The sequence below is a fragment of the Mesitornis unicolor genome, unplaced genomic scaffold (genome assembly GCF_000695765.1).
Source record: "Mesitornis unicolor isolate BGI_N332 unplaced genomic scaffold, ASM69576v1 scaffold15517, whole genome shotgun sequence".
In the NCBI taxonomy this organism is placed as follows: Eukaryota; Metazoa; Chordata; class Aves; order Mesitornithiformes; family Mesitornithidae; genus Mesitornis; species Mesitornis unicolor.
This window is the reverse complement of record NW_010194490.1, coordinates 49,261-75,989: the sequence shown is the minus strand read 5'-3', so window position 1 is coordinate 75,989 and position 26,729 is coordinate 49,261. Positions and strand designations below refer to the sequence as shown.

Here is a 26,729-nt window from a genome sequence, read left to right as displayed (position 1 = left end):
AATCAATTTTTTTGTAAAATCTCTTCGCTTCAAGAATTAAAGCTATGAATGGAATATCAAGCATTAAAAGAAGTGCTGATGTATCACTGGAGGCGGCAGCGCCTGAGAAAAACGATATGGTAATGATAGCAAAGGTTTAGAAGGGAGAGACAGCCTGTTCAACCCAACACATGGTAATATGCATATATATACAATACATAGAATATACATATATTCAGCATAACATACCCTTTCACTTGCTGTATCCAGTGGGCCATTGTATTTCTAGTATTTTGTGGTTTGCACATATCTCCTTAATTAGACTCACGAGGTAGACAGGCTGCTCCTGCATGAGGTTAAGCTGCTGTGTAAATAAATAAAAAGTAGGAAAGATAGGTTTTGCTGAAAATAGAAGTTAAGTTTAAAAACAATATTTTGGCCCTAAGCTTTTATTTAGGCTTTCAGAAAACAGAAAAAACTCTTTCTTTTCCATTACTTGTAGAAAGCCAAATAGGCAAAATAGTACTTCTTATCTAGTTTTGCATTCCGTGAGTGTGTTTTAGTAAACCCTTTTTCTTTTAGAGCAAACTGCTATAAATTATGCTGGGATATGATCATTAGTAGTTTCAGTAGAAATATTAGTTTAATTAAGAACTTCTTTGTTATGACCTCTACCGTAACAGTTTAAGCTCAGGAAAAAGGGCATCAGAATATTCTTTAGCAGTAATTTTGCTTCAGAAGGTTATGTTTAGTACAGATGATCATAAAGGCAATATAGTGCCAGCTCACTTAGACTGCCCATTAATACCATCACTGTCAAACCCCCAATAACTTCACTACAGTAGCATTAGGAATTTTCAATGTTTGAGGTTACTGACCAAATGCCATCTAATTTACCACATGTATATTAATAAATCAGTCAGCCTTTATAATTTGATGGACTGTGTTCACAGACAGAGACAGTAAGGATTCTGTTATCACTTTCTCCAAGCCCATGCAAAGCCAACTATATCTGAAATATAGTTGCTAACTTTTTCTTACTGTGCTTTTTGAATGCCCTTCAGTCTCTTTAATGTATGTATCTTTATGGTGTCTCTGCCTGAGGGATACTTTCTTCCACATCTATTTTTCATATAGGGAACTGATGCAGAGGATATTAAAATAATCCAAGTGAGAAGTTAAACACCCAGTACTTGGTGGGCTGGTTAGGGCTGTGTGTGTGCTACCTCTGTTACTCCTGCATTGATAGAGGTGGGTAAGACTATGGCTCAGTAATGAGCTGGTCCCCGTAACGTGTCTGGACCTTGCTGCCAGGAGATCTAGCTTATGTCAGACTAAAGCTGCATTGCAGGTCAATGTGTAAGGAGTGTAAAAGATCAGGGGTTTAAACTGGAGTATGAAACAGAGCCCTGAAGTAATAGCATGGATTTAAGGGATTCGGTGATATTAGTACCAGTACATGTCTTTCAGATAAGCTATAGGCATAGCTTCCTTTATGCATTTTGCCTCTTTTTTTCAGTATTACTTCTTACAGTGTTTTCCATGGAGTAGTCCGGCTTAAATTGGAGTGGTGTATCCTTAGTTTTGCTTTTAGTTTAGTGGATGGAAGACCTGTGAACCCACTTAGACTGGGAAACTTGAAAGCCATGTCACCCACTTCATCAGCAAGAGTTAAAGATGCCCAAATTGCTGTAAATCATTACAGGCACGAGCTGATCCTTATCTGGTTGACTGGCCAGGAAGTGAGTAGCAAAGTCCTCATCGTAAGTGATTGCCCAAGCTCCTCTAGGAGGTTCCTGCCAAAACAGGAATGAAATTGCGCAATCAGCTAAAACCAAATTAGATCTTTCTTTTTGTAGCTGAATTGGCAATGATGAGAGCCTGCCTAAATAGGGGTAGTTCATATAAGTGCTAGTGCTCCATGTTGACCTATATTCATTTCATATTTTCGTCATTCCGTGGGGCTTTGTGCATCTTTATTATAAGACAGGAGACTCTGAATAACTTAAGGTTCTTAGTAGATGATATATGATAGTTTGTCTTGTGTGAAGAGACTCTTGTTCCTGAGTGGTGTTGCTGTTGTAGATCCTGATGTCTCAATGTGAAGCTGGGTTGATTTAAGCTGATCTGATGCCTTGAGTTTGGTCTTAATCTGAATGAAGGGGAACACAGAGCTACATCATGTGCCATGAAGCTCCATGGGTTTCCGTGTCCTTCCCTGATTCCCCAGCTACAGCTGACACTTCACATCCTGTACATGTAATTCATCGGTCTATATTTACCTGGGGTGGTGACTTAAAATTTAATTTCATTTAATTCAATGGGGGTGTTTTAAAATTAATAATTTTACATATTTCAGCATTTTCCAAAGAAGTGAAAAAAGTGAGATACGTGAAATTTGTATCATTAAAACAAAGGACTTCTTTTTTCTTCTATGTTTCAGACACAGATATTAAGGAGCTAGAGGATGTTTTTGGACTTAACGGACAAGTAGAGCATAAGCTGAACTTCCTCAGAAAGAATGTATCAAAAGATATAAAGCTGGTACTGATTGCTCATTCTATTGGTTGCTACATCACACTGGAGATGATGAAGCGAGCATCAGAACTTCAGGTACATTAACCTTATAGAATGGGAGTTACATTCCTAGCAAAGCAGTGCACGTGCTTAGCCTATGGGTAATGTCATGTCTCTCCTATGGAAGTTATATTCTTTTATACACAAACTTTCAATCCTAGTTCTCATTAAAATGAAATAAAAACATTAATGACTAATCCTAATAATAAAGTTGTCTGATGTAAAATAAAGTTCTTACTCTGAATCTGGGCCTTTGAATGGCCTTGTAATATACAAGATTAATGATGGCGATGAATATACTTATGACTTTATTGTTTTCTTCTCATCCTTAAATAATTTATAAACAGATCACTAGATATTTGCCATTACGTTACTATGCCAGAAATCAAAACTGATTATGATTTTACTAGCAGCTTCTTATCTTAAGGCAAGCAGATTTATGGCTATACACAAGTAAATGTATAGAAAAGAACAGTAATAGAAACTGTGAATACTACTACTATGAAGGACATTGTTTTTAAAATTTAATACATATGCATACATAACTGCTTCTGCAACTCGGTTTGTGTAACTGGATGAGAGTGGGAGGTGTTACTGCTTGTTCTTGTGTATCTGAACATTTTTCTTTGTCACTGTGAAGCACTATGAGGCAGGACCATGTCCTTGCAACTCTGGAAATGGCAAACAGTGCTTAGTAGTAATCCACTCTACCAGTGAACGAAGAATACTGAATTTTTGTTCTTAAACATTCACTCTGGCTGAATCATTGCCTCTTCCTTTGCATTATAAAATCTTCAGTGGAAGAAGTGCAGCGTTAGTGTGAAGTCTGTGTTTAATATATGTATGAATAGGTTCTTCCACTTCTTCATAACCATTTCCACTGCATTTTTTTTCCTTTAAAGGAAACAGTAACTGAAAACATGAAACATGAGGTTAACCTGATATATTTCTACAGGCATATTTCACTTTGTGATTAGAAACAAGGGCATTTTTTGAGAGAACCTTTATTAATGTTTTATCTTTTCAAGAGGGAGTGTTGTAGACAATACCACGTGCAGTAATTTGTCCAAAAATACCAACTTTTCTTTGGTCAACATCTGTACAGTCTTTATTACAGACATTGGTTTGTTTGGTTTCAATTCAACTGTGAGTTGTTGAGTAATTTTTTTACACCTGGCTCACGGGATACTGGCAGCATGCTATTTGTCAGTGTTTTGAAATGTAGGTATCTTTGGGACGCTCTTAGACTGCGTGGTGCACTGTGTGCATGAAGTTAAGTTATGACAAGCTACATTTAAGATGCATTTAACAATAGAAAATATTTGTGTAAGCCAGAGTGTTGTGCAACTTTTGTCACTTTGCCAAAAATAAGTTAACTGTTAGCTTTTATAACATATGAAGTGTGATAATAAGAAACTTGTGTTTCCATCTCTCCCTTTATTTTTACTGGAATATTTGATTCCCACAAGATTTTGAGCACATATGTGTATTTTAGTAGCTAGATCACTTGATTTTGTTTTCATGTAGCTCTTATGTGATATTCTTTTATTACATGAGGTTTGGTTTTAGTCTTAAATCCTCTGCTTTAAGAGCCTTTGATTACTTACAGTTTATTATTCTGAGCTAGAGGTTAATGTGTTGTATTTATTGTTCAAATAATTTGGTAAATGTTTATATTTGGAGCGTATGTTTAGCAGATTTGATTTTTGTTACCCAGTTTAAAGCCCTTTCGCAGTCTCACCAGATACAGACTACATTGTCCTCTCTTGCACAATGATGAGGGAACCTGATGATGTTAAGTTAGCATTCATGAAAAGGAGAAAGTGCTATTTTCTCATCTCTCTTTCTTGGTTGCTCTTCAGCTGTCGATTTTGAATGCTGCTAATTTCTTGAGTCCTTGTGCTGTGCAGGTTGATGGGTTACTGTGGATTTTTTCTTAAACTTCTATGAAGTTTAAGAAACTTCTTATTTCATTTAAAGAGAAATGAAACAGGAATTGCCAGTTTACCCCAGGATAAATTCAGTTTTCAACTCCATCCCTGTTTCCCTATTGACTCTCAGAGTGGCTTCTGTTATTAGTTTCTTCAGGAGACCCCTTAACACCAACTTAATCTTAGGTTGATGCCTTTAATGAAGTCTAATTAGTAGAGAAGGGCCACACCACACAGATTACATCCATACTTGTAACTAAGTGGAGCTACTGGATGGGTTTGAGTACTGGGCCAGCTACACAGTGATGTTTTTGGACCAGTCTCTAAGAGGTGTTTTGGCCCAAAGCAGCCAGCATCTCCCGGGCAATACCCTGGCATGGTTCTAGGCTTGGCAGAGGTCCAGGACCATTCCCAATAGTTAGTTTGGATGCAGACATCTTGTTTTTTTTCAGGGGGAAATTCAAGCATGTGGACATGGACCATCCTATGCCATCCTGTTCCATGGCAGAACCAGAGGATGGTTCCTGGCCATCCTGTTTGCTGGCACACATGCAACTGTGAGCACTTCTGAGTTGTCATGGTGGGCATCAAATCTTATTTCGCCTCTTTGTGGGTAGTGGAGCATCCACACTTTGTCTGACTGATAAAAGATTTTGACACTGGGAAGGAAAAACATTAATTAGCCTTACTGTGTGCAGATGGAAAATGCAATAATGCACAGCTTACTTGGTACTTGGTCTTAACCTCATAATCATCCTCACTCTTCATTCAGCCAGCAGAACTGAAAAATGAAGTTGAGTGATAAAATTATTTTCTCGGTTGTTGGAGCTTGTGCCTAACTCATAAATATGGTACATCCTCCAGGCATTTTCTTCTAAAATAGAAATCCTTGCTTGGGGGATTTCCTTTTGCTTTGCTGGCGACACTACAGAGTCTTTCCTAAAATAGTCTGTTTGATCATTTAATGTAATCAAAAGATTGACATATTTCCTTGCTAATGAAATTGACTGTCGCAGTACTAGTCTTTCATTTGCAATTATAGTTTTGAAATGCCAGCACCTTCGTGACAATAAATTAGGTATTAGGAAGAAATTCTTTACTGTGAGAGTGGTGAGACACTGGCACAGGTTGCCCAGGGAAGCTGTGGATGTCCCCTCCCTGGCAGCGTTCAAGGCCAGGTTGGACGGGGCTTTGGGCAGCCTGGTCTGGTGGGAGGTGTCCCTGCCCATGGCAGGGGTTGGACTGGATGAGCTTTAAGGTCCTTTCCAACCCAAACCATTCTGTGATTCTAAATTAACACTTAACAATGAGTGAAACCATGATAGAATGTAAGCATTGCTCTTCCTGTACAACTCATTGAGGAGGAAGGGTTTAAAACCTCTGAGTATCTCTCAGTTTAGGGAAATAAAATATCTGAAATATATAATTCAAAACAATGCATTGCTACTGTGTCTCAGTGGTGCCAAAGAATATCGGGTGTTGCTAGAACTTGTTTGATGTTGTTGCTAACAAAACATAGGTTTGACAGTTGTGTATAAAACAAGTTCATACCTTGGAAACCCTGTCACATTGCTTCTGTGCAGACATTCATGTGCATCAGCCTTATCTTTCCTTAACTGTGTATTCTCCCAAACAGAGATCTCTTGGTCTGTACTTTCTTTCAAGAACTCTGATGAGCTTAACAAAATTACAGAGTTCACATTTAATGATTTCATGAATTTATACAGTACCATAACCATAGTTTCATGTCTTCTCTTTTGTCTGCATATGAATTGCATTCAGGTCTTTCACTTGAGGAGCTACACCTTGTTCAGGATCTGGTAATGGACATAGCTTAGGTTTCTGCAATGTCTTATTCTTCATAAATCAGTGCTGACCTTCACCCATCAGGAGGCTGTCCACTAACCAGGCTTTCTTGAGTTAAGCAAACATTTCTGACTATTGTAAATTGGTTTATGATGTACAAAATGTTGGTGCTATTCATTCCCTTTTATAAATGAATTAAATGTGTCGAACAGGAGGTACCAGGCATTTTTTGTTAACCTTTTGAACTACTGAAATTGGCTATATATCTCTGCTGTTGCTTTTCTGCCTGTTTAGCCAGTTTCTAAACCATATAAAAATGTTTCTCTCACCCATTAGTGGTCACAGTAATTGAATTACTTCAATGGGAAGCATTTAGTTGAAGCTTTTTCAATACAGATATTTTAGATTAAGCTTATATATGTGCATAGTAGCTTTGTTTCTTTCTACTTTTTTAAATTTTACAAAATATTTAGTTAAAAAAGAGCTTTCATCTCTAAAACATTATTGCTGTTAGTTCTGATGTTAGAAAAAGCCAGAAATATATTTTATAATTCCTTTAAAATTTAGTTGATTAGTCTTCTGTCACTCCAAAGTTCTGCTGTTTCACTTTTAGTAGTGGGGTCATTTATTACCCTTGGTGCTCCCCTAAATCACACCTTTAGGGTGCCATATGTAGTCCTCATTTTGTGGTTACGTACTTGAACCAAAAGGCCATGTTCCATCTGTCGTGAACAGCTTGCTTGGGAGCATTGATGGCCTACAGGTACACAGCAGAAGCGCAGATGTCATGGCTCTCTTAGCTTTTTTTTTTTCCTATTGTTTAGAAATCTGCTTCTTCCCAATTACCTGCAGCACTTTGCAACACATCTTAGTGGCAGAAGACATCTCTCCACATGGCCCTTCTGACAGAGATGTTAATTGGGATATGACATTTCAGAAATGCTCTGTTCTTTGCCATCTCTTGGCCAGGGAGATTTTTTTTTTCCATATGTATAAGAATTACCTGTATATATAGAATTAGGTTGTTTTAAAAGAAGCTTTACTAAAACAGTGAAAAATAGCAGTAGATAGTTTGTATTGCAATGTGTCTTTTGATGCAACATAAAATACAATAAATAATTATTATTTACAGAAGAAATGAAATCTCTCTTAACAATGCGTGAATGTCTATCCATAAATACCATTTTGCAGTAAGAATATGAAGTTTAAAGCAAGTGAAATATTGCTGAGTAAGTAATGTAATACATTCTGATTCCAAACTAAATGTCTTTTTCTGATACAGCTTGATCTGTTTTCAGAATAGCTTAACATAATGGTTTTGAATATATTCTAGATTCATTCTGGACATGAGTGTTCACACATGAAGTTATTCAGGAATAGTTCCATATTTAGATATTCTTTACTCAAGCTTTAATTTGTCAAGTCTGTTGGTCAGCAGCAGTTCTGTGAGTTATCAAAGTTTTACCAAAGTTTACTGGCAGAGATAATCCTCTTTTTGACATGCAGTTTCCCAAAGGCTGAAGCTTCAAGCTGGTGTCCTTTTTTCTTCTTTTCTTTAAGCTTTTGGCTCTCCCAAGAGCTGAACTGGACAAGGAGAGAATTTTTATTTTGCCACTGTTGTCAAATGCATAATTGACCGTCATAGCAAAAAGATGCCATTTGCTACATGAGTTTTTCACATCTTTTTGTGCGATGCGAATAGTTACTTACAAGGAGAGAGGAAGGAGTGTGTAAGTTGTTTTGTGATGGCTTAAAATCTCAATTGGGAAGAATATTAGATTGTCTCTCTGCTGCCTTTCTACCTCAGATCAAGTTGGTTCTCTTGTCTCTGGGGAACACTCAAGTTTCTTTCCATTGAAGCACTTGGAAAGCTCCCCCTAACTTTAGTGAAAGTAGAATTAGGCCATAAGAGAGAGGAACGTGTCAGAATTCCTCTGCTGAGTGATTTGTTGTGGTACAGTATTTAATGCAGTCACCCTTTGCATTAATAATTTAGTTTCAGTTGTGTTGAAAGCTTGATTATGAATTTGGGAAGTACTTTCATAATGTTAGGAAAGAGAAGAGTCACCATGTTTTTAAATATGAGTATTTCTACGAGAAAACAATTTTTTAAATTATAAAATTACTGGAAATCCACACAAATAACAAGATTTTAAAAGGCAGATTTTGTAACTGCTAAGCATGTCAGACCTTTGAGATAAGAGGAGTTTTTTCAGCAGCATGAATGGATGAGGCAAAGGCTGTAGGAAGGCAGTGCATTTGCTGATAAAAGCACCTGTATCTGTAATCCAAGACTGGTGGTGTCATTACAGAAAAGACTTTTTGAACGGACACTGTTTTGGCAGGTTCTGACGTCTTAGAGTTATAGTGCATTTTGGAACTAGAAAGAAAACGGAAGGTAAATAAGAATATAAATTTTCTTTCCATTTTTGAAGGTTTTATTTAACATAACAGCATCTAATTCAAATGTTGATAACCTGAATTATAGCATGACACTTTAAACAGAGTCAGTTTACGTAGCTATTGTCTGGGTGAATTCACTTCTGATGATTTTGCTGACTTGATTTGTCCTTGCTGACAGCTCTTTGCTCTTAGTTCCTTAATGGACTGCAGTGATGGCTGGAATATGGATGTGTGGATGTGTCTAGCATTAGGGATCATGATATGGAGAAAACTTTTTATATGAATTTCATGTTACTTGCAGGCTTAAATAATGAAGTGCAGAAAAACCCCATAAAAATTAAAGTGGGTAAAGAAAACAGTAATACGAACGCAGTGACAACATCTGCAATATTGTTATGCAGAAAAAAAAAATAGATGGCTATATTTAGCAGACCTCACAAGGGAATTGGTACACATTTCAAATAAATATGTATCTTGTGAAGAGAGCTGCGAATTTCTAGGCTAAAACTAAACCTAAACTGAACCTGATGTATTTTTCTTCTCCTCCAGTCCATCCATTTCAGATAAATGAGCAGAGCTAATTTAAAAAAACAATAGCAGAGTTGACCTGATACACACCCAACTTCATCTCCCTCTAAGTGTTGAGGGAGCAAAAAAAGAAAGAGACTAACACGGTTTTGCACCGATTTAATCATGAGTCCAAGTTCAGCTGCCTTCAGTGAGAGGTGTGTGATAATTGAACCTCATGGATGTTTTAAGTTGGTCACTGAATTGGGCTATTTCTGTTATATAGATATTTATATATTTGTCAGTTTTCTATCCGTTCTTGAAAGACAGCAGGCCTTTGAGAGCATATACCAGGAAGCACAGGTGGTCTGAGCCACCAATTAGACTAAAATTTACTTTAGCTGACAATATACACATTGCAGAGGCTGCATAATCCACCTTACATCAAATAACAAAGTTCTGACAGGTATATGTTTTCAGTGGCACCTCAGGCAATATCAGTAAATCTAGAGGAATAGCCAGTAAAGCAAGCAGTAAGAACTTGGTGCATATGCAAACATTATGCAGCTCTCTTCTTTGGAAAAAATGCAGATGATTTATTAAACCTGACTGAATAAATAAGATACTGTATCTTTGAAGCATCAAGGGAGTTTCTATAAAGATTTGTGGAGATATTTTTTAAAAATGGAAGAAGGAAAACAACCTTCATATGAAAAACCTTCTCTCTTTGGGGTAGGGGGCTGGAAAGCAAATAGCGGGTGAGTTCATGGCAAACGAAGATTTGTTAGAGAGATACTAACTTTTGACTGAGTCACTCATAAAAGGCCACCGGCCTGAATTTAAAAGCTGAACAAAACTTGTGAATGTTGTCAGTGAAAAGCCCATAACTGTGGAGCAGGGGTGAGTGTCAGCTCACCTAGGAGACCGCTAGCAATCATTATTTTCACTGGCTTGATGACAGACTCTCTAATCCTAATGGTCCCAATCATATTCTTTTCTATCTCTCCCCACCAAAATAAAGTTTTAAAAAATGTAAACTGTAAGGAAATGCAGCAATCAACAGGCAGATGGGATCTTTTTATCTAACCCTCACTGGACGCTGCCTTTGTGACTAGGAACAGGCAATGTCCAGATTGCCATGTGCTGCATAGGTCTGCCTGACTTTCCTCTTCCCTTCACAGACAAACAACCCGCCTTGTAATTTAGAGGACAAAAAAATGTGAAATAGCTCATGGATTCAAAAAACTTTAAGAAAGTTAAAATGTCATGAGAAAGGAACTGTTGAAGTTGATACATCTTCATATGTAAAAATTACTACAGGCAAATTAAATAAGGAGGCAATTATTTGTCTTTTGCATTCACCAGGAAGAGGCTTCTCCATATCTTTCTTCACATTAAGAATATAATCTTTTAATGGAAAATTGGCTTCAAGGCCCAAGTGGCATGAACTATCAATTACCAACAAATAACTAAATCTATCAAGAACTGAAATGTGTTCAAGAACTTGATAACAGAGAAAATTAGTTTTGAATCATAATTGTATAGTCTGTTACACATGATGCCATCCTCTGACTCTTCTGTTGGCCAGATATGTTGTAGCTGACAGTGTGTAACTGCCTGCTAGTTAACAATCCAATTTCCTCTCAATTGAGATAATTGGATTTATGCTTAAAGTTGTTCCCCCCACTAAAAGGGGAGAGAGAGAAATAAAAAACAAAAGAGTTTTCTAGAGGGCTCTACTTTATACATCTGTTGTGCCTGCAATCCAGACTTGTTCTTGCTGGCAACTGTACAAGTAGCATGCAAGAAACAAGGAAAGATGGTAGCCAAGTTACCAGCATATGATGATGAAATTCTGGATTTTTTAGCAGAACAGAACTTAAGGATCAGGAACATGCAGAATTTTCCGAATTTCATGTTGAGAAAGACTACCTCTTGTACTATGTCCCTTTTCAAGATCTTCACAGATGAGATCTTAAACTTGTAACCCAAAATCTAGAATACACCGAGAAAGCGCGAATGAAAGGTTTGGATGAAGCTTATGGTATTTGTCAGCGTACTTGGCCAAAGCTCATGCCTGCTTATCTGATCCAAAGAAAGCTTTTTGAAGTTAACCTTGACTCAAATTGCTTTGTTTTACTCTGCTCACGCATATTTTATGCCATGTTTCTGTTATATTGTGTTAGTGCACCACGGCTCAGCTCATGTGAGCCGCATGGAAGCTGTAGTTCATCATCCTGTCGTCACCTGAAAGGTGGTGGTTGAGTTGTGGAGTTGCCTGGCTGAGTTCAGTTTCTGACCAAAATGTATCAATATAGAAACTTGGTTTAGAAATCACAAAACTTAAAGATTGCAATGCAACAGTCTTAAGAATAGGAAAAAAAAGGGATATACACTAAATTAAACAAAACTTATTTTTAAATCCACTCTTCATGTATCTACCAAATATAGACAAAAGGCTCTACAGTCTCAGTTCATCTTACCATTTGATTCCTAAATGTCTCTCCCAAAGCAGAAATAGAGATACTGGAAAGATAAGGTACTACTGCTTTATGTGAATTTTGGAAACAAGTAATGCATTTCTGAACAGTGCTGCCATGTGTATACATAGCATACCTTGTGTGGCTTTTTTAAGCAGGTGAAGCAAGTAGCTGTCACTTGCTCAGTCCTAGAACTTCATGGGAAATACAAGATGACATATAGTTCAGCACTCTTCTGAGTCAGGAAAACTTACAGTCCAGAAATACTAAAGATAGATGAGATTGGTAAATAGTAGAGTGATAATTAAAAGCACAAGTGTGAATTGAATTAGAATTGTTGTCTAGTGCAATTAAAAGACAGGCTTGACAAGATCAGCAGCAGTATAACCATCACAGTGTAATTACCTAGGATATGGATACAAGTTTCTAATTTTAACAGAATTTTAACAGAATTTTAACAGATTTTTTTAACATTTTATACTGTAAGGGTTACAGAGCACTGGCCCAGACTGCCCAGAGAAGTTGTGGAGTCTCCTTCTCTGGAGACATTCAAAACCAACCTGGACGCGTTCCTCTGCAACCTAGTTTAGGTGATCCTGCTCTGGCAGGGGGTTGGGGACTGGATGATCTTTTGAGGTCCCTTCCAACTCCTAAGATTCTGTGATTCTGTGATTAGCTTCTTTAGATCTTCAGCCTGTGATAAGAAGGCCTGAGGAAGAAGAGAAAAATTAATTCCCAAGTCTTTCTGAGGAAAATTGTATTTTGTTCATAATGTTCACTGAAACTTCAATTTCTATCACATTCCTTGACATATTTGATTTACTGCTCAATTCAAATAGTAACAATATGAAAATCAAAGTTTCGCTCTATGATGATTGAAAGTAGGAAAACATAAGAATAATTTGGATTGCAAGAGACTTGAATTTTTTTATTAACGTGTTTATTTCGCTACTAACGAAACATGTGATTTCTTTTCAGATGTATGTAGCCAGAATTCAAATAAACCTATAAAAATTATTTTTTCTAGGAAGTTAAAAGGCATTAAAGTAGCCAAATGTACAAACAGAGAAGGAAGAAAAATAAACTGAAAAATGGAATCTGTGATCATTCATCAAGAATCCAAAGTAAAACATGAGAATGAAGAGGAAATGAAGGACTAAAAATAAAGAGATGGCTAGAATGGTAAATGGCAGAATAACAGGATTTATTGAGTACTGTGGATTTTAACGGATTTGTTCATAAGATCTCGTCGTTTTGGGTCTCCAAAATCTTGGATTCATATTGTAATTACTAAGTGAAATGATTCTACAAAAATGAGGGAATCATAAGCCTATAACAAGAAGTGAATTTCAAAAACAATTAGGATTTATAGTACATGTTTTCAGAAGAGCTCAACACCCTTTTGAAAGCCAGATTTCCCAAAGAATCTTCTATGCTGGGTGGTGCAATCTTCTGAGATCTGGCTTCAGATGTGTATACATAGCACTTGATCCATCTCTTTGGAGAGTTGGTCCAAATGAACAAAATTCAGTATCAAGATATGTTGCACATAGCTTGAATTTGTTCTGTTTTTCTACTGCAATTAATATGCTTTTACAGGAGACAATAGAGCTGGAAATCAGCAGCTTTCATTAAAATTGTGTAGAGAAAAGGGGAAAGCAGTCAGTTAGGGCATTAAAGAATTGTTCATGAAAGGAGCATGTGAAGGGACATTGTGGAGTTGCACACAGACTTTGCAAACATGTGGTTAAACTTTGAGCCTGGTCATAACTCCAGTAACCATTATCTGTTCCTAGAAGCTCTATATTGAAATGTAATTTCATGGGCAATCCTGAGCCCTCCACAAAGAAGTGGAGCTGATTCATCAGCTCATGCCTCTCACTGGATGTGATACTGCTGCTCTAGCACTGCGGAAGGACTTGACTTGGATCTTCTGGTTTGAAGAGGTTACTTAAAATGGACAGTGTTGTAATTAAAAATATTTCCTACTGTGCCATACTGTTAATTCGTTCATTCTCCGTGGTTTACAGGAAGACTAGGGGTGCTTACTTTAGAGGCTAGGCTGGAAAAGTGTATTCCTCTGCATTAGCTTCTGTACTGGGAATGGCGCGTCCTGTTTGAAGAGTTCACTGCAGGAGTGAAAGGAATCAGGAAAAGACACAAACTTTACACAAAACAGTGATAAAATCTCTGAGCTTAGATTGCTTATTGACTGCATTTAGGCCATTTCTAATATACTATTGAATTAAGTTCAGATAAATACTGGAGAATTTTATTTTCCCTGTCTTTAGTGTTTCTTTGGTTACTGAGTATTTTAGGGGAATTTTTGATGATATCATGATGGATCTTTTCAGATACCTAAGGATGTGTTAAGTGACTGTAAACCTATGTTTAGAGAGATAAATCAAGCCCTAGATTTCTTCTTAAGAATCGCTCCCTATGCTCTTATGACTCAGACTATCTTCAAAATTAAATATAATAGAAGTCCACTTCCTTTTCCATTTATTTCGATGTATAAATATTTGAAATGCTTGATTTCTGTTGTTTGGATACAAGTTACTTAACTGTGACATTTTTGAAAAAAAAAAATCATTGGAGTTTGCCTTTTCATACGGAATTCAGTGTTAAGTATACGTTTAAGTGGAAGTCCAGGAACCACAAATGTATTTAATAATCTTGTTACCTTTGGAGTCCTGTAAGAAAGTTCAATTAATGTTAATGAAAATATGCTTTTAATAACTTTGTTACAGCGTTTCTAGTCACTGGAAAATTTTAAGAACATTCTACTCCATTTCAAATTCCAAACTGAACCGTAATTCTATACAAGGAGTAGAATTCACCAAGTCCTAGTTGTTCTTGAAAACGTTGAATTTTTGGTCCTTTATTTTAGAACAGCAGTGTGTCTACTTTAAGTGTATTTTACTGAAATGAAAGGTACAAACCCGAGATCTCAATAAATGTGATTTCAGTTGTGACTTTTAATGGCAGCTGGCAGAGTCAGACTTTTTATCTGGCACTGGCAATTGAAAGGTATTCTCCAAATTCTTGTTCTCAGTTGCACTAAAACCCTTTCTACCGGATGACCAGTTTTATTAGTGTGATAAATTAGATATGATTATTTTGCTCTTTTTAGCAGATTCCTGCCTTTATTCCGTTGATCATAATAATTAAGGCGTGAAGCAGTCTGTAGTATTGTGAAGGAAGGAATTTTGTATTTTTTCCTTAGTATCTGAAATGCTTACAGTCCTGGGAAAGTCAATACAAGGATGGAAAACCGAGCTGACTGACAGAATTCCTCATTCCCTCCTCTTTCTTTTCTTCTCATACCCTGACAAGACTTTGGGGTGTAAGTTCTATCTTGAACCTCAAATATTCCTTGTTTCTTTTCTTCCTTTCCCAAAAATACAAAGTTCAGCTTTGTATTCCATATCTTCTCAGTGTGTAGTTCCTGGCTCACTCATCCTTCTGTCCTTTACTGATACTACAACTCAGGGTTTCTTCTGCTCTTGTTCCTCCAGAGTACATCTTTAAATAAGCCACTTAAAATGGTTAAAATGGTAATGGACTGAACTCCTTCCAACATTAAATGTCAGCTCAACTTTCCTTATCAACTAACCCTTCTAGCCAAGAAGGGCTGTGGGCTTGGGTTGACTGGATGCTTTTTTGAGAGCTGACTTCAGTGAGTGGTGAAAAATACTCCTTCAAAATGTTTTAAGTGTAGCACTTAAAAATAGAAATCCAAGGATCTCGAGGCACTGATGGAAAATCATGGCCTTCCCTTTTCATCAGCAAAACGAGATTATAATTGTAAGGCTGGTTTCTCATTCACCTTGTTCAGCCACTTTTCCTTAAACTGAATGGGTTGTCATTGAGGTTTATTGGTAGGTATGGTTGTACCATACTGAAATCAGTTGGTTCAAGTGAATCAGTGAAAGCAGTTGGTTCAAGACAACCAAAAAGGTTCAAGACAACAGAAAATCTGATTCTTACTACTTCCTTTTTGTCGAGCCATCTCTTTACTTTAAGGGCATATTACTGGTTCATCATGAGAAGTGTCCCAGGTCATGTCCACAAGGATCACATTTACCCGTCCATGTACCGTAAGGGTACCTGCAGATCCAGTGTGGTGATCACATGGGACCGCTGCACTGGAAAAAAAAAAAATCCCACCCTGTACTTCCAAGATGAAAATGGAAAGAATTTCTCCTGGAAAGTGGCAGCTGCGTTTTGACATTCGTGTAATGGGAGCAACTGAAAGCTTTATGGTGTGTAACTGTGACACTGCATTCCAACATAAGCTTCTCCCTGCCCTTCTTCCAACCAATAAACTATTCTTCCTCTCTTTTCACTCTCACCCCTCCTAATCTTCTTCTGTTTATATGCTTTAATCATAATAGCAACAAATCCATCCCTGCCGGTATTATCGCACCGTTCCAAATTTTGGCCGTCTCGTTTGGCACTTCCCTAGTAGATGGAATGATATTACCCACTTTGATGGGGCTTAATTCTCTATGTAAAATACTGCTCTGTCAATGAATATTTTCTCTATGAAACTATTTTCAATCCAACAATAAGATACAGAATTTTGGGAGAACAGTTTTCTCATTATTACCTTAACCATAAAAAGGCTTTTGCTTTTGCTTTTTTTTTTCCCCCAGATATTTTGGGCAAGTCTTCAGTTACCCAAATATTTGTAGTACCGAGTAATTTGCATTTCAGTCCTGTGAGACTTGTAAATGTAATGAACAGCCTGTGTGTTTAATATTTTTAATATTTTTAATAATTTGCAAATAGTTCAGTATGTGGAGCTGACCTGCTGAGAAATAGTTTGTTGTGCCTGTAGAGGACACTTCTGAGTTGTAGCCTTTTGTATATTTAGCAGAATTCTGGGTTTCATCTGGAAAAATTGTAGGAGTACTTCTTCCTGGAAAATATTTAAAGTAATGTCAAACAACAGATAATTTTTTCCTGTGCCGTGACCCACTTGTAAGGTGAGGTGTGGATGGTCCCTCTCCTGTTGCCGTTGAGCAGGTTTCAGCACTGGAGGTCAGGTATTATGGAAAATACTGACAACCTTTTGAAAGCTGTGATTGAAAACATATTGGTTTCAAGGGAATTGTCAAAGGTCTCAATTTCATTCTGTAACTACCATGATAAGTGTTTTACAGCAGCCATGGTTTTCGCCTGCCTATCCAAGAGTAGATACGAGACTCTTGGTCTCTAGAGCTGGGAATATTTTATCTTTGGTGGGACCTACATTGACTGTAGACTGTCATATTTAATACCTGAAAAATCAGTCCATTAATCAGAATTTATTCGTGGGGCGTTATTAAGACCCATTACATTTATTAGGACATCAAACATGCAGCAGTCTCACTAGGGCTCTGCCTTTTCGATTACTCTGCTTGTGACCACTGTTGGCAAAGATGATTTCCTACTCTTAGCAGCTGAAGTTAGATACTACCAAGATTTCCATGCCTCTCACTTTCTGCTGCTGAAAGATATATCCTGAGTTATTTTCATCCCATTTTAGTTCTTCTGTTATTAAGAAAACGCTGCAGAGCAAGTTTTAGTATTCTCTTAACAATGTTACGCGAAATTAATACTGTAGAAATGTTTTTAACATTTTAAAAGGACTTTTGGTATGGCTGATCCAATGAGTTTGGATGCAGGTTTCCAAGTTACAAGGCTCAGAATCAAATTTATGCTAAGTCAGTGGAAAGTGGCCTTAAACTAGATGTAAATTTAGTCACACCTCACCTTGCTGCAAGTGACACTCAGGGGTACATGCCTAAGGATGTGATCATTGTACCCAGCACTGTATTCGTCATTACACTGAGGACTTCGGTTTGAAATACAAATACATTAAAAAAATGCTGGTCCTTGAATTTTGTTTCCATCCAAGTGGAACTGCCAGGAAGCACTGGAGGCTTGGGGCATTAAAGATGTACTTCAAATAAAATTGGATAATGTATGTTAAATAAAGAAGCTGCCAGGACATGGAAAAACCTTGCGATCACTGTAGAGCATTTTAAACAGATGAGAATATTGCCTGCTATTTATATCGCCAGGTAGAAGCTGAAAGAAAATAGTAAAAAAATAAACCCAAGTTTTGATTAATTTTTAAAATGTGTAGTTTATATATATTTGAACATAGTGGGTCAAATTCAGATGTTGAAGGAGTTGTAATTTATATGATAATATTGGATATATTGAGTGTAAGAAACTGTAAGTTAGTATGAGTGATAGATGGACAGACTGGGAGAAAGTGTAAGTTTTTAAATGGTGTGGAACAGGTACATTAACTGCCATTTTTAAGGCATCTTACTAATTGCTTTGTCTGCTAAATTCTTCTTTTTACTACATAGAGTAGAAGCAAAGCTGTGAAGGTACACGGCTGAGTTAAGGAGACTCTTTGCTGCTGACAAAAGGTGGTCGTAGTTCTGCTGGTTTACACCAGGGAGTCCTGACGTTTTCCATCAGCTGGGCAGTTGAGGTTTTCTGTTTTCCTGTCATTGAATAGCATCAGCTACAAGTTAACATCTACTGATATCTTAAACTATTCCTGTCTGTTTCCAGGATAGTCTGTAAACGTACAGCACAGGTTAGCTGCCTATGAGGTTCTTTAGTGTATTAATTTTGCTTCTGCATTTCATTTGCATCTGCATTTTGTCCATGGCTGTTGGTAGCCAGTGTCCGTGTTACAGCTAAAAGAATGCCTTTGGCTAACTTGTCCCAGAAATGGTGACGTACCTCAGGCAAAGAATATACCAGAGGCAGAGTATGAAAGCATGACATGCTCCTTAAGTTTTTTTTAATAATATTTGTCTGATTGAGTCATGAAAAGTAAGGAAAAGGCTGTAGGGTGGGGAAAGATAAAAATTCAGTTTGCTGTGATCCGTTATATTACGTTTAACTACTTCAGAAGGAAGGTACAAGAAAATTGATCGTTGGGAAATTAAGATCCAACAAGGAAGTTTCCACTTAAATTTCATTAAACGTTGCCTGGCTCACCTATTTTTATGTGTCATTTACAAATAGTGACTTTTTCTGATATCACTGAGGACAGCATTGTCCACACAACTGTTTAATCTTCCCTTTAAAAGACATAAATCTTGATATGATGTTATATTTTGCAACAGTTAATACCACAGTAGAATACTGTGAAGTTGAGAAGCTGTCACAGCTTCACAAGATGAACGTCAGTGTGTGCTGTATCTGTATCTTGAAGGGAGTTACTGCTGTTGAAACATTTGGAAACAATCTATTTCTGAGGATTTCGGGAAGATTCATGTGTATGTTACTTCTTAGAGAAACTTTCTGTGGTATGTGAAAATGAAGTGTGTGTGTGTGTGTGTGTGTATAACATACATATATGTATGTATGTATGTACACTGTTTCCTGAAGAACAAATATAGCTGATACTTTATATGTATGTCCAAATAGAAATAGCTTAAAACATTAGATATGGAGTTGTTTCATTTTGTCTTACCCTGAATCCAGCCTGTTGTAGTCTCCAAAAGTTCACTCTTTTGTAACTCAAACCAACAGACATATCTAAATTGACCAGCTCCCTTAGATCAGTAATAGTCGTGAAGTTTTACAGAGGTGAGAAGGGGTCTGCATGGGTTGTACATGCGGTCACAAAGAAACAAAAGTGGTCTCTGTCTCACACGCTTTGATAATTCTCATTTCGCCTGTTGTGTTCAAGTCCAGAATAGAAATTGAATCTAATACTTCAATCCATCAGACTATGCTGTAAGTGAGTTTAACTATAAAAACATGAAGTTAAGTATGAACAAAGCAGAATACATCAGATGCCAAGAGGCAGAGACACCCCTGACATCAGACAAGGATAAACGGAAAACAGAACTGGAGCAGGAAACAGCCCTTGTCACACAGCCAACCTGAGCTTAGAATGTGATGCAACACAATATTAAGGCAATATTGTTTTGTTAAAAGTATGTTATGAATTTCTAGTTGCTTTGCTTTGCAGATCTCTAGAGGAGACATTGATTGGAGCTTGGCTACCACTTTTCCCCTGCCTCAGCTCTTGCTGACTGTGGTCTAGTTTGACCTTTCAGTGACAATCTGGCCAAGGAACAAGAGCGAGAAGGTTGAGAAGACAGCCATGTCAGCAGAGCGCTTCAAGGACACAGACTCATCTGTTGTGCACGTATGGTAAGAATTAAAAGTCTGGGTGTGCAGAAGAAGGACTTTAAAAGTGCTGTCTTCATAGTCTCTGTACTTACTGTTACTTATACATCTCATGCACAGCTAAGGTTTAAGAAAAACCTGCTTTTCTCACTGCATCTGTGGAGTAACAAAGTGTACAATAAGGCTAAGGGTCTCCATTAGTGCTCTTGTGAAAATGAATGGCATATGTCATTGGAGAGAACTCACATGCACTTTAATTTGGCATAATATGGACAGAAGAGCATAAGTAATATCATACAAGGTAATTTCTAGCCAGCTAGAAAACATTATCAAGCCTTACATTAACTTTTCTACAGCTTCGTGATACAATGTTCTGGTTTTAGAAATCGAAAGTGTGTCACACTCCAGTAAGGGGGCATTTCTCTCTCTTGCACCGTTCCTACTGGTAATGGTTCTACAGCTGGGACCTGATAGCTTGGTGCAGCGCAAAAGTTGATGTCAACACAGACTTCTGTTACCTGCTCTAACATTTACAATTTTTAATGTCTTTTCTTCGCATCTACTTATGTCACTTTTCCCACCCAAAATATTATTTCACATCCTTTGCATTTATAGACCTTAAAATTTTGTGGAGTTGCAGTTCTCTGCCTTTTTGCTCCCATTTTACCAAACTATTCATATTCCTCTCTCTATGTATATAACTTGCTTCAAAAATTTTCTCATCCAAGCCACTCATTAATTTTATGCTGTGTTTTTGGCTGGATTTTGGTTGAGATCTTCCCTTTTGAGATGTACAGCACAGAATGCAATCTGCATTGCCTCCCAGGGAGACAGAGCTTCCTCTGGCATTTGTGATGTGTTTCCTCACAATATGTAACATTAACTTGCAGAGCTTCTCTCGCTTGCTTTCTACACCATATCATATTGCAAACTTGCATATCACTTGCTATTCACCATCTCCCATGTGTCCTTTCAGCTGTATTATTGCCAGGATTTTTCCCACTCATTCATGCTTTAGATTAGTTTTCCTGGGCATATTTAAAGATAGTTACTAGCTTCTGAGTTGGTACCAAATTTAACTTAACAGAACCTCATTATTATACTGTTTCTTTCAATTACTAATTTTTTTTTTTCTGTAGGGGGGAGGGTTTGTTTTTTGGGGTTTTTTTCCTGTACTTCTGCTTGGAAAAATTGCCTTGATCATCATGAAGCAGATACCCAGGTTGGAGCTCAGAAAGGTGGTGTGGCATGTACTAAAGCACTGCATTAATTGGAAACTGTAATATAGCTACAAAGGAGAAGTAGTGCCAGTAATTATGAAATACCTTTAGTGTCTCCTCTTCTACTCCCTATCTGTAATTTGAAGACCAGATCTGCAAATGTTGACCAAATACACAATGTTTTTGATTTCTAAGCAGACCAGTGTCAAGGTCCTTGGGTGCAAATGCAGGCTTTGCTTGACTAAAAAGTAGTAGAAAAGCAGTAGGCAACTCTTTCTGTATATCAGAGAAAGTTACGCTATAGCTCATCTGCTTCCATGGCAGAGGAAGCCCAGAACTGAGAGACTTCATTGTCACAGAAGTGCAACTGCAGACATCATGCACTGATGTTATTAGCGCTGACCTGCATTTTTTGTCTTGGCATGCACTGTGTAGACGCTATGCATGTAGTATGAAGTGATGTTTAGTAATTCTGAATCATTCAAGGCCAGAACCTGGAAATTGTTGCATATCTGCAGCTTTTGCTGGTCTTTATACATTGCCATGTTAAGTGGCATCAGCATATTTAAACAGCGTTTTCGGTGCTGGAAACAATACACTGCTATTAACAGGCCTTTTTAGAGAACACTTACTCAAGTGCTACTTTATAGTAGCATTTGGTCCCTCAAAAAGTACTTATTGAAAAGTATGTGCTGCTGCTTCTCCCATGGAGGAGTCTCATTTTGTTCTATGTGATAAAGCTCCTAATTAGAAGTCTTAGCCTCTGTACCATTAATGTCAAGCAAAAGACTATGAAATGTTTTCAGTTCATCTGACATCTTCTGAGTATCTGTCCATGACTGACTTCAGCTGGGAGTCTTGGGTGATTTAACTCCTACCTTAGGCACCTCAGCTAAGGGTCTGTAGTGAACTTGATGTCACTGAGCCAAAATTAACTATGCAAAGGGGCAAAGGTTTCTTCTCATTCATTTTTCCACCATTTCATGGTGCGATTTCAGCAGGTATCATTAACATCTATGCATGTAAAGACATACGCAGTTAGTGACTGGTTATTCTTTCCTTGCTGAGCATGTGATGAATTAACTCTTGATAACAGAAGGGAAGGTCTGTGTATAATTGCTATGGATGACACACAGTGTGTTTAGAATTTCATTTAGACAAAATCAGTTATTAAATCCCTCTGAACAGTTTGGGGTATTTCTGATTGAATGAAGTAAATATGCTAAAACTAGAGTTTAAACGTTACTGTACAGTTGTTTTAAATCTTCCTACTTTCATAATGTATATTTGCGCATGGAGTCATCTGGCTTCCTGAATTTCAGGTTATTTGTCCATAAAAAACATACTAAGACATCTTCTCATTCTTAATAAAACACTCTGAAATTTTCAGTGATGAGATTCTCTACTAACTGTATTTGAGATACTTGCTCTGTTGCCTATTTAGTGTGCTTCAGCATTCATTTAGGATCACAGGAGGTCCATAAGACAAAACAGATGAGAGTGGACATGGTATGCTCTTACTTCACACCAGGAGTGAAATATTCTTTTTGTCACTTGTGTTCAGTCTTTATTTCCTTTGCTGTCATGAAATCACGTGGGTTTCTTTATATTGAGCTGTGGCAGACAGCTTGCTGATATCTTGAACAGGTGAAGAAGTTATTAAAGATTTTAAAATAGAACTGCATTATGTATATTACACTATACTACACTATACTGTACTATATGTACAGTCATATTCATGACTCAGCAGAGTGAACGGACAAGTCCACAAAGTCCCACTCTGGTGAGAGGAAAGCCCAAGCCAACACTGTCTGGTCCATCCTGTGTTTTCTTGGAGATCTGCTCGGCACAGCTGTTGTAATAAAGCAGGGAACACTTCCCTGACCCTCGTTGTTTTGCCTGCAGGTTTCTGCACACTGGGTAAAACAAACTGTGATTAATGTGGCCCTCTGTGTCAAGGGTGGACTGTAGATTACCATTAAGTGCATCGTTATGTTATCTTTGCAAAATTTACTAGGTTTCATCTGACAGATAATAGCTTTTCCTCTGCCAGCACAACAGAGGAATAATAAACTAATATATGGGATGAACTAAAATTGTATCAAAAGCAGTGTTACTTTTGACAGAGAAAAAGCTTTTGCTTTTCATAGGGTTTTGAAGGGATTTTAAATAAAATGTCCTCGTTTTCTTTCCAACCCTGTGATTTGAAGTTGTGCACATGATGATGCTGCGGAGCAGGGGTGTGTGGCTGCAGGGTCTGTGGGCGAGCTCCAGAGCTGTGCTTGGATGATGCTTCACTGAGCACCGGCCAGTGCCATGGGTCAGTTATAAAACCCAATAGATTGCTCCCTTGCTTCTGCCCACTGGTTTGATCTCTGGAGCTCCTCATGGGCTCCGGGTTGCATAATCAACGTGGGATCTGAGCCTTATGTTCTTTTTGCTGGTGGCTGTTACATTAACCATTTCTGTGCCACTGGTGATTAAGAACAGATTGTGCAACAGGAGGGAAGACCTTCCAAAACCTTCCCCGCTGAAAAGTCAATGTGAGCCTCCAGTGACCGCTGCTTCTGCCATTAAAGCAGGGTGAACCAGTGGGTTATTTCTGAGGAAGTTTAAATATTGGTATTTTCTACAGTGGGTCAGAGTCTTGTTTTACAACTTTGGTAGAGAGATCTGAATGTACCTGTGAGGTGTCGTGGGCAGGGATGGTCAGTCCCTTGAGAGCCAGGGACTGGCAAAGCCTGACCATAAATAATGAATTCAACTACTTGAGGTCTTTTCTGAATCAAATCTTTAAAATGGTCCCTGCTCCTTTCTGTCAGACAGTGTCTGCCTTTTCACGTCCTGCCTGCTTTTCTCTCCTGTTGTGTTCCTCTTAACAAAACATCACTCTGTATTAAGAGCAGCAGCACGGTGTTACGTCTCTGCAGGCCCTCAGGTGCGTGTCTGTGTGATCTCAGGAGTGTTCACATCTGAGGGGCTGAGCCTGTAACCAGCATTTCTTGTGCATAATCAAAACGATCTGGTTTCAAAAATCATAAAATCACAGAATGGTTTGGGTTGGAAGGGACCTTAAAGCTCATCCAGTCCAACCCCTGACATGGGCAGGGACACCTCCCACCAGACCAGGCTGCCCAAAGCCCTGTCCAACCTGGCCTTGAACACTGCCAGGGAGGGTACATGCACAGCTTCCCTGGGCAACCTGTGCCAGTGTCTCACCACCCTCACAGTAAAGAATTTCTTCTTAATACCTAATTTATTGTCACAAAGGTGCTGGCATTTCAAAAATATAATTGCAAATGAAAGACTAGTACTGCGACACTCAATTTCATTAGCAAGGAAATACGTCTCTGAAAATCGAGTCACGTTTTTAAATACTAGTTGTAAGTGGCATCCAGTTTTTAAGCGTATTGTTACATCCTCAGCACTGTCATTTACCAGTCCTTGTAACAAGTAGTATCACCCACTCAACCTCAGATTATAGCCGATAAATATATTTTGTCTCTTTCTGTAGAAGTCATTAATGAAAAATATTACAGTGGTTTTTTTAGCTTGATCTGATTTGCATACTTTTAGAGATTTTACAAGAAAACCATTTAAACATTTTACAAAAATGCTTTGCTGGTGTGGTTGAGACTATTAAATTGTGCAGTGATAAGTAATAACTTACTGCAAATTTAATTGTTTGACTTTTTTGTACTCTGTTCTTATTTTAATCAGACCAAAAAAACTTTTAACTGTTTCTGCAAATCCAAAACCACTTTGACATAACCATTATCCAGTGAAGACTTGAAGGTACTCAGTTGTCACCTTGTCATCTTGGTTTAGATAGATTAAAAGCTGAATAGAAAGCCCAGATGTACAGGAATGTGTGTCCTTTATGTGGGTAGTTTGGAGGAAGCCTGTGTTTTATTCTTTAATACTTATATGAAGCAGTGATCACCTGAAGTGAATCATATTAATTTAGGGATCATGCCTAAACAAAGCTCCTTGGTCAATGCCATGCTTCTGGGGAATGGGTATTTAAAATTTTTTGCTCTGAGGGCTCACCTTTCCTGTGAAATAAGTAGTTTCTCTTCCCCCTGTGTTGTAATATTTACTGTGCAGGTCATACCTACCTGAAGCTGATGGACTGATCTCTCTAGATACCAAAACATATAGAGTGACAAAAGTGAAACTCCGAAAGTCCCCACACCTTACTGTTGTGGTGTCTGTTGGAGGAATAAAGGGCAGAACCTACTGGGCTTCTGGGGTGGTTTCTTCTCTGGACACATGCTCAGGCCAGGCCTCAGTCATTTTTTCAGTGGTCTGTGTACCACTTGACTACGGACTAGGAGCTGCCTTGGCACCCACATCAAATTAGCTTGCAGGTAACATTAGCTTTTTGTTGTTAACAGGATCTAAAACTTCTAAGACACTGCGTCGTGTTACAGCCCCTTGAACCATTCAGGTTTTGAGCCCTGTGTAGTTTAAAGAGTTAAAAATTAGTGATGAAAATGGAAGCAGCTGCCTGATGACTAAACCGAAGAACATCTATGTCTTACACATTGAACTTTATGTATGCGTCATCCTGAGTGTTGAAATTTTGCAACTTAATAGCATGTTAAATAAATAACTCTTAAGTGAGTTGAATGACAGTTTTACAAATATTTTTTATTGTCACAGCAATCAACAGTGTCAACTCCAGTGTAATGTAAGAATATCTGTACCGGTTTTTTGGAGTTGACCAAAGCACAGCAAGGGTAGACGCGACCCACAGCTCTCAGTGTCCTGTGAGCACGGGGCGTGTTTGCCTGCAGTGGGTTCACTGGCCAAGTTTCAGTAGTCCCAGATCCGCTCCATCTCCATGTCTCTGTGACCAAGTTCTCTGGTTGCCCAGCTCTCTCCCTTCCCATCTGCTTAACCGATAAAAATCACTGGACTTTGAATTTGAGGTGATTTAAACCGGGTGAATGTGGATTTCTCTCTTCAGTTATGAGTAACATTTTTGGTATTTTGATTGATTATTATCACAGGAAACTTCTATCGTTAAGGATGAGAGGGGTTTGCATACATAAAGGGTTCATTAACCTTTGCACATTACTTAATGGTATATACCGTGGGGTTCGTAGCTGTGACAGTACCAGGTGCTTATGATGGGCAGTGTCCTCCATCTTCAGAATGACTGGTCTTAAATTAATTCTGAAAGCTGTAACATTAATGTATTTCTGTGCCATCTACTTCATTTCAGCTGGTGTAAGCTGCAGAGAGATGAGATCTTGGCATATGACAGGGCAAAAATTACTAACTGATGTTGAGCATTTGAATCTCATTAATTTCCTGAATTTTACCTGTATATTTCTACTTTGCTTATTTCAAGACACAAATATGACATACTTTTTTATGAACATGTGTGTCATTATAATAAAATGTTAAATCTGTTGTATCCACAGTTGTATTGCAAAGAAGTTGAACTACATCTTTAAGCAATTCTGCAAGCAAATGCATATTTCAAAATCCTGGCTCGGGAATCTAACTGTAAACTAAGAAGTAGTTGATAAGTGTTTGAAAAATATGAATTTTACATTTCTCTATTACTGTCTGCAAATGATTAAAAAAAATAAGAAAGAAAGAAATTATTTAAAATTATCCTTCATCTTAACCACCATCTTTTAAATTTGTGTGCAATT

General features: G+C 37.8%; 1 protein-coding gene across 1 annotated transcript in view; it reads left to right on the top strand.

Annotated features, from left to right (window-relative positions):
• Window positions 1-26,729, top strand: part of LOC104543262 (chromosome unknown open reading frame, human C2orf43) — a 110,673-nt gene that overhangs the window by 47,703 nt on the left and 36,241 nt on the right. The window contains exon 6 of the mRNA XM_010187831.1: window positions 2,423-2,592. Within this exon, the coding sequence (XP_010186133.1) occupies window positions 2,423-2,592 (170 nt within the window). The remainder of the gene's footprint in view (window positions 1-2,422; window positions 2,593-26,729) is intronic.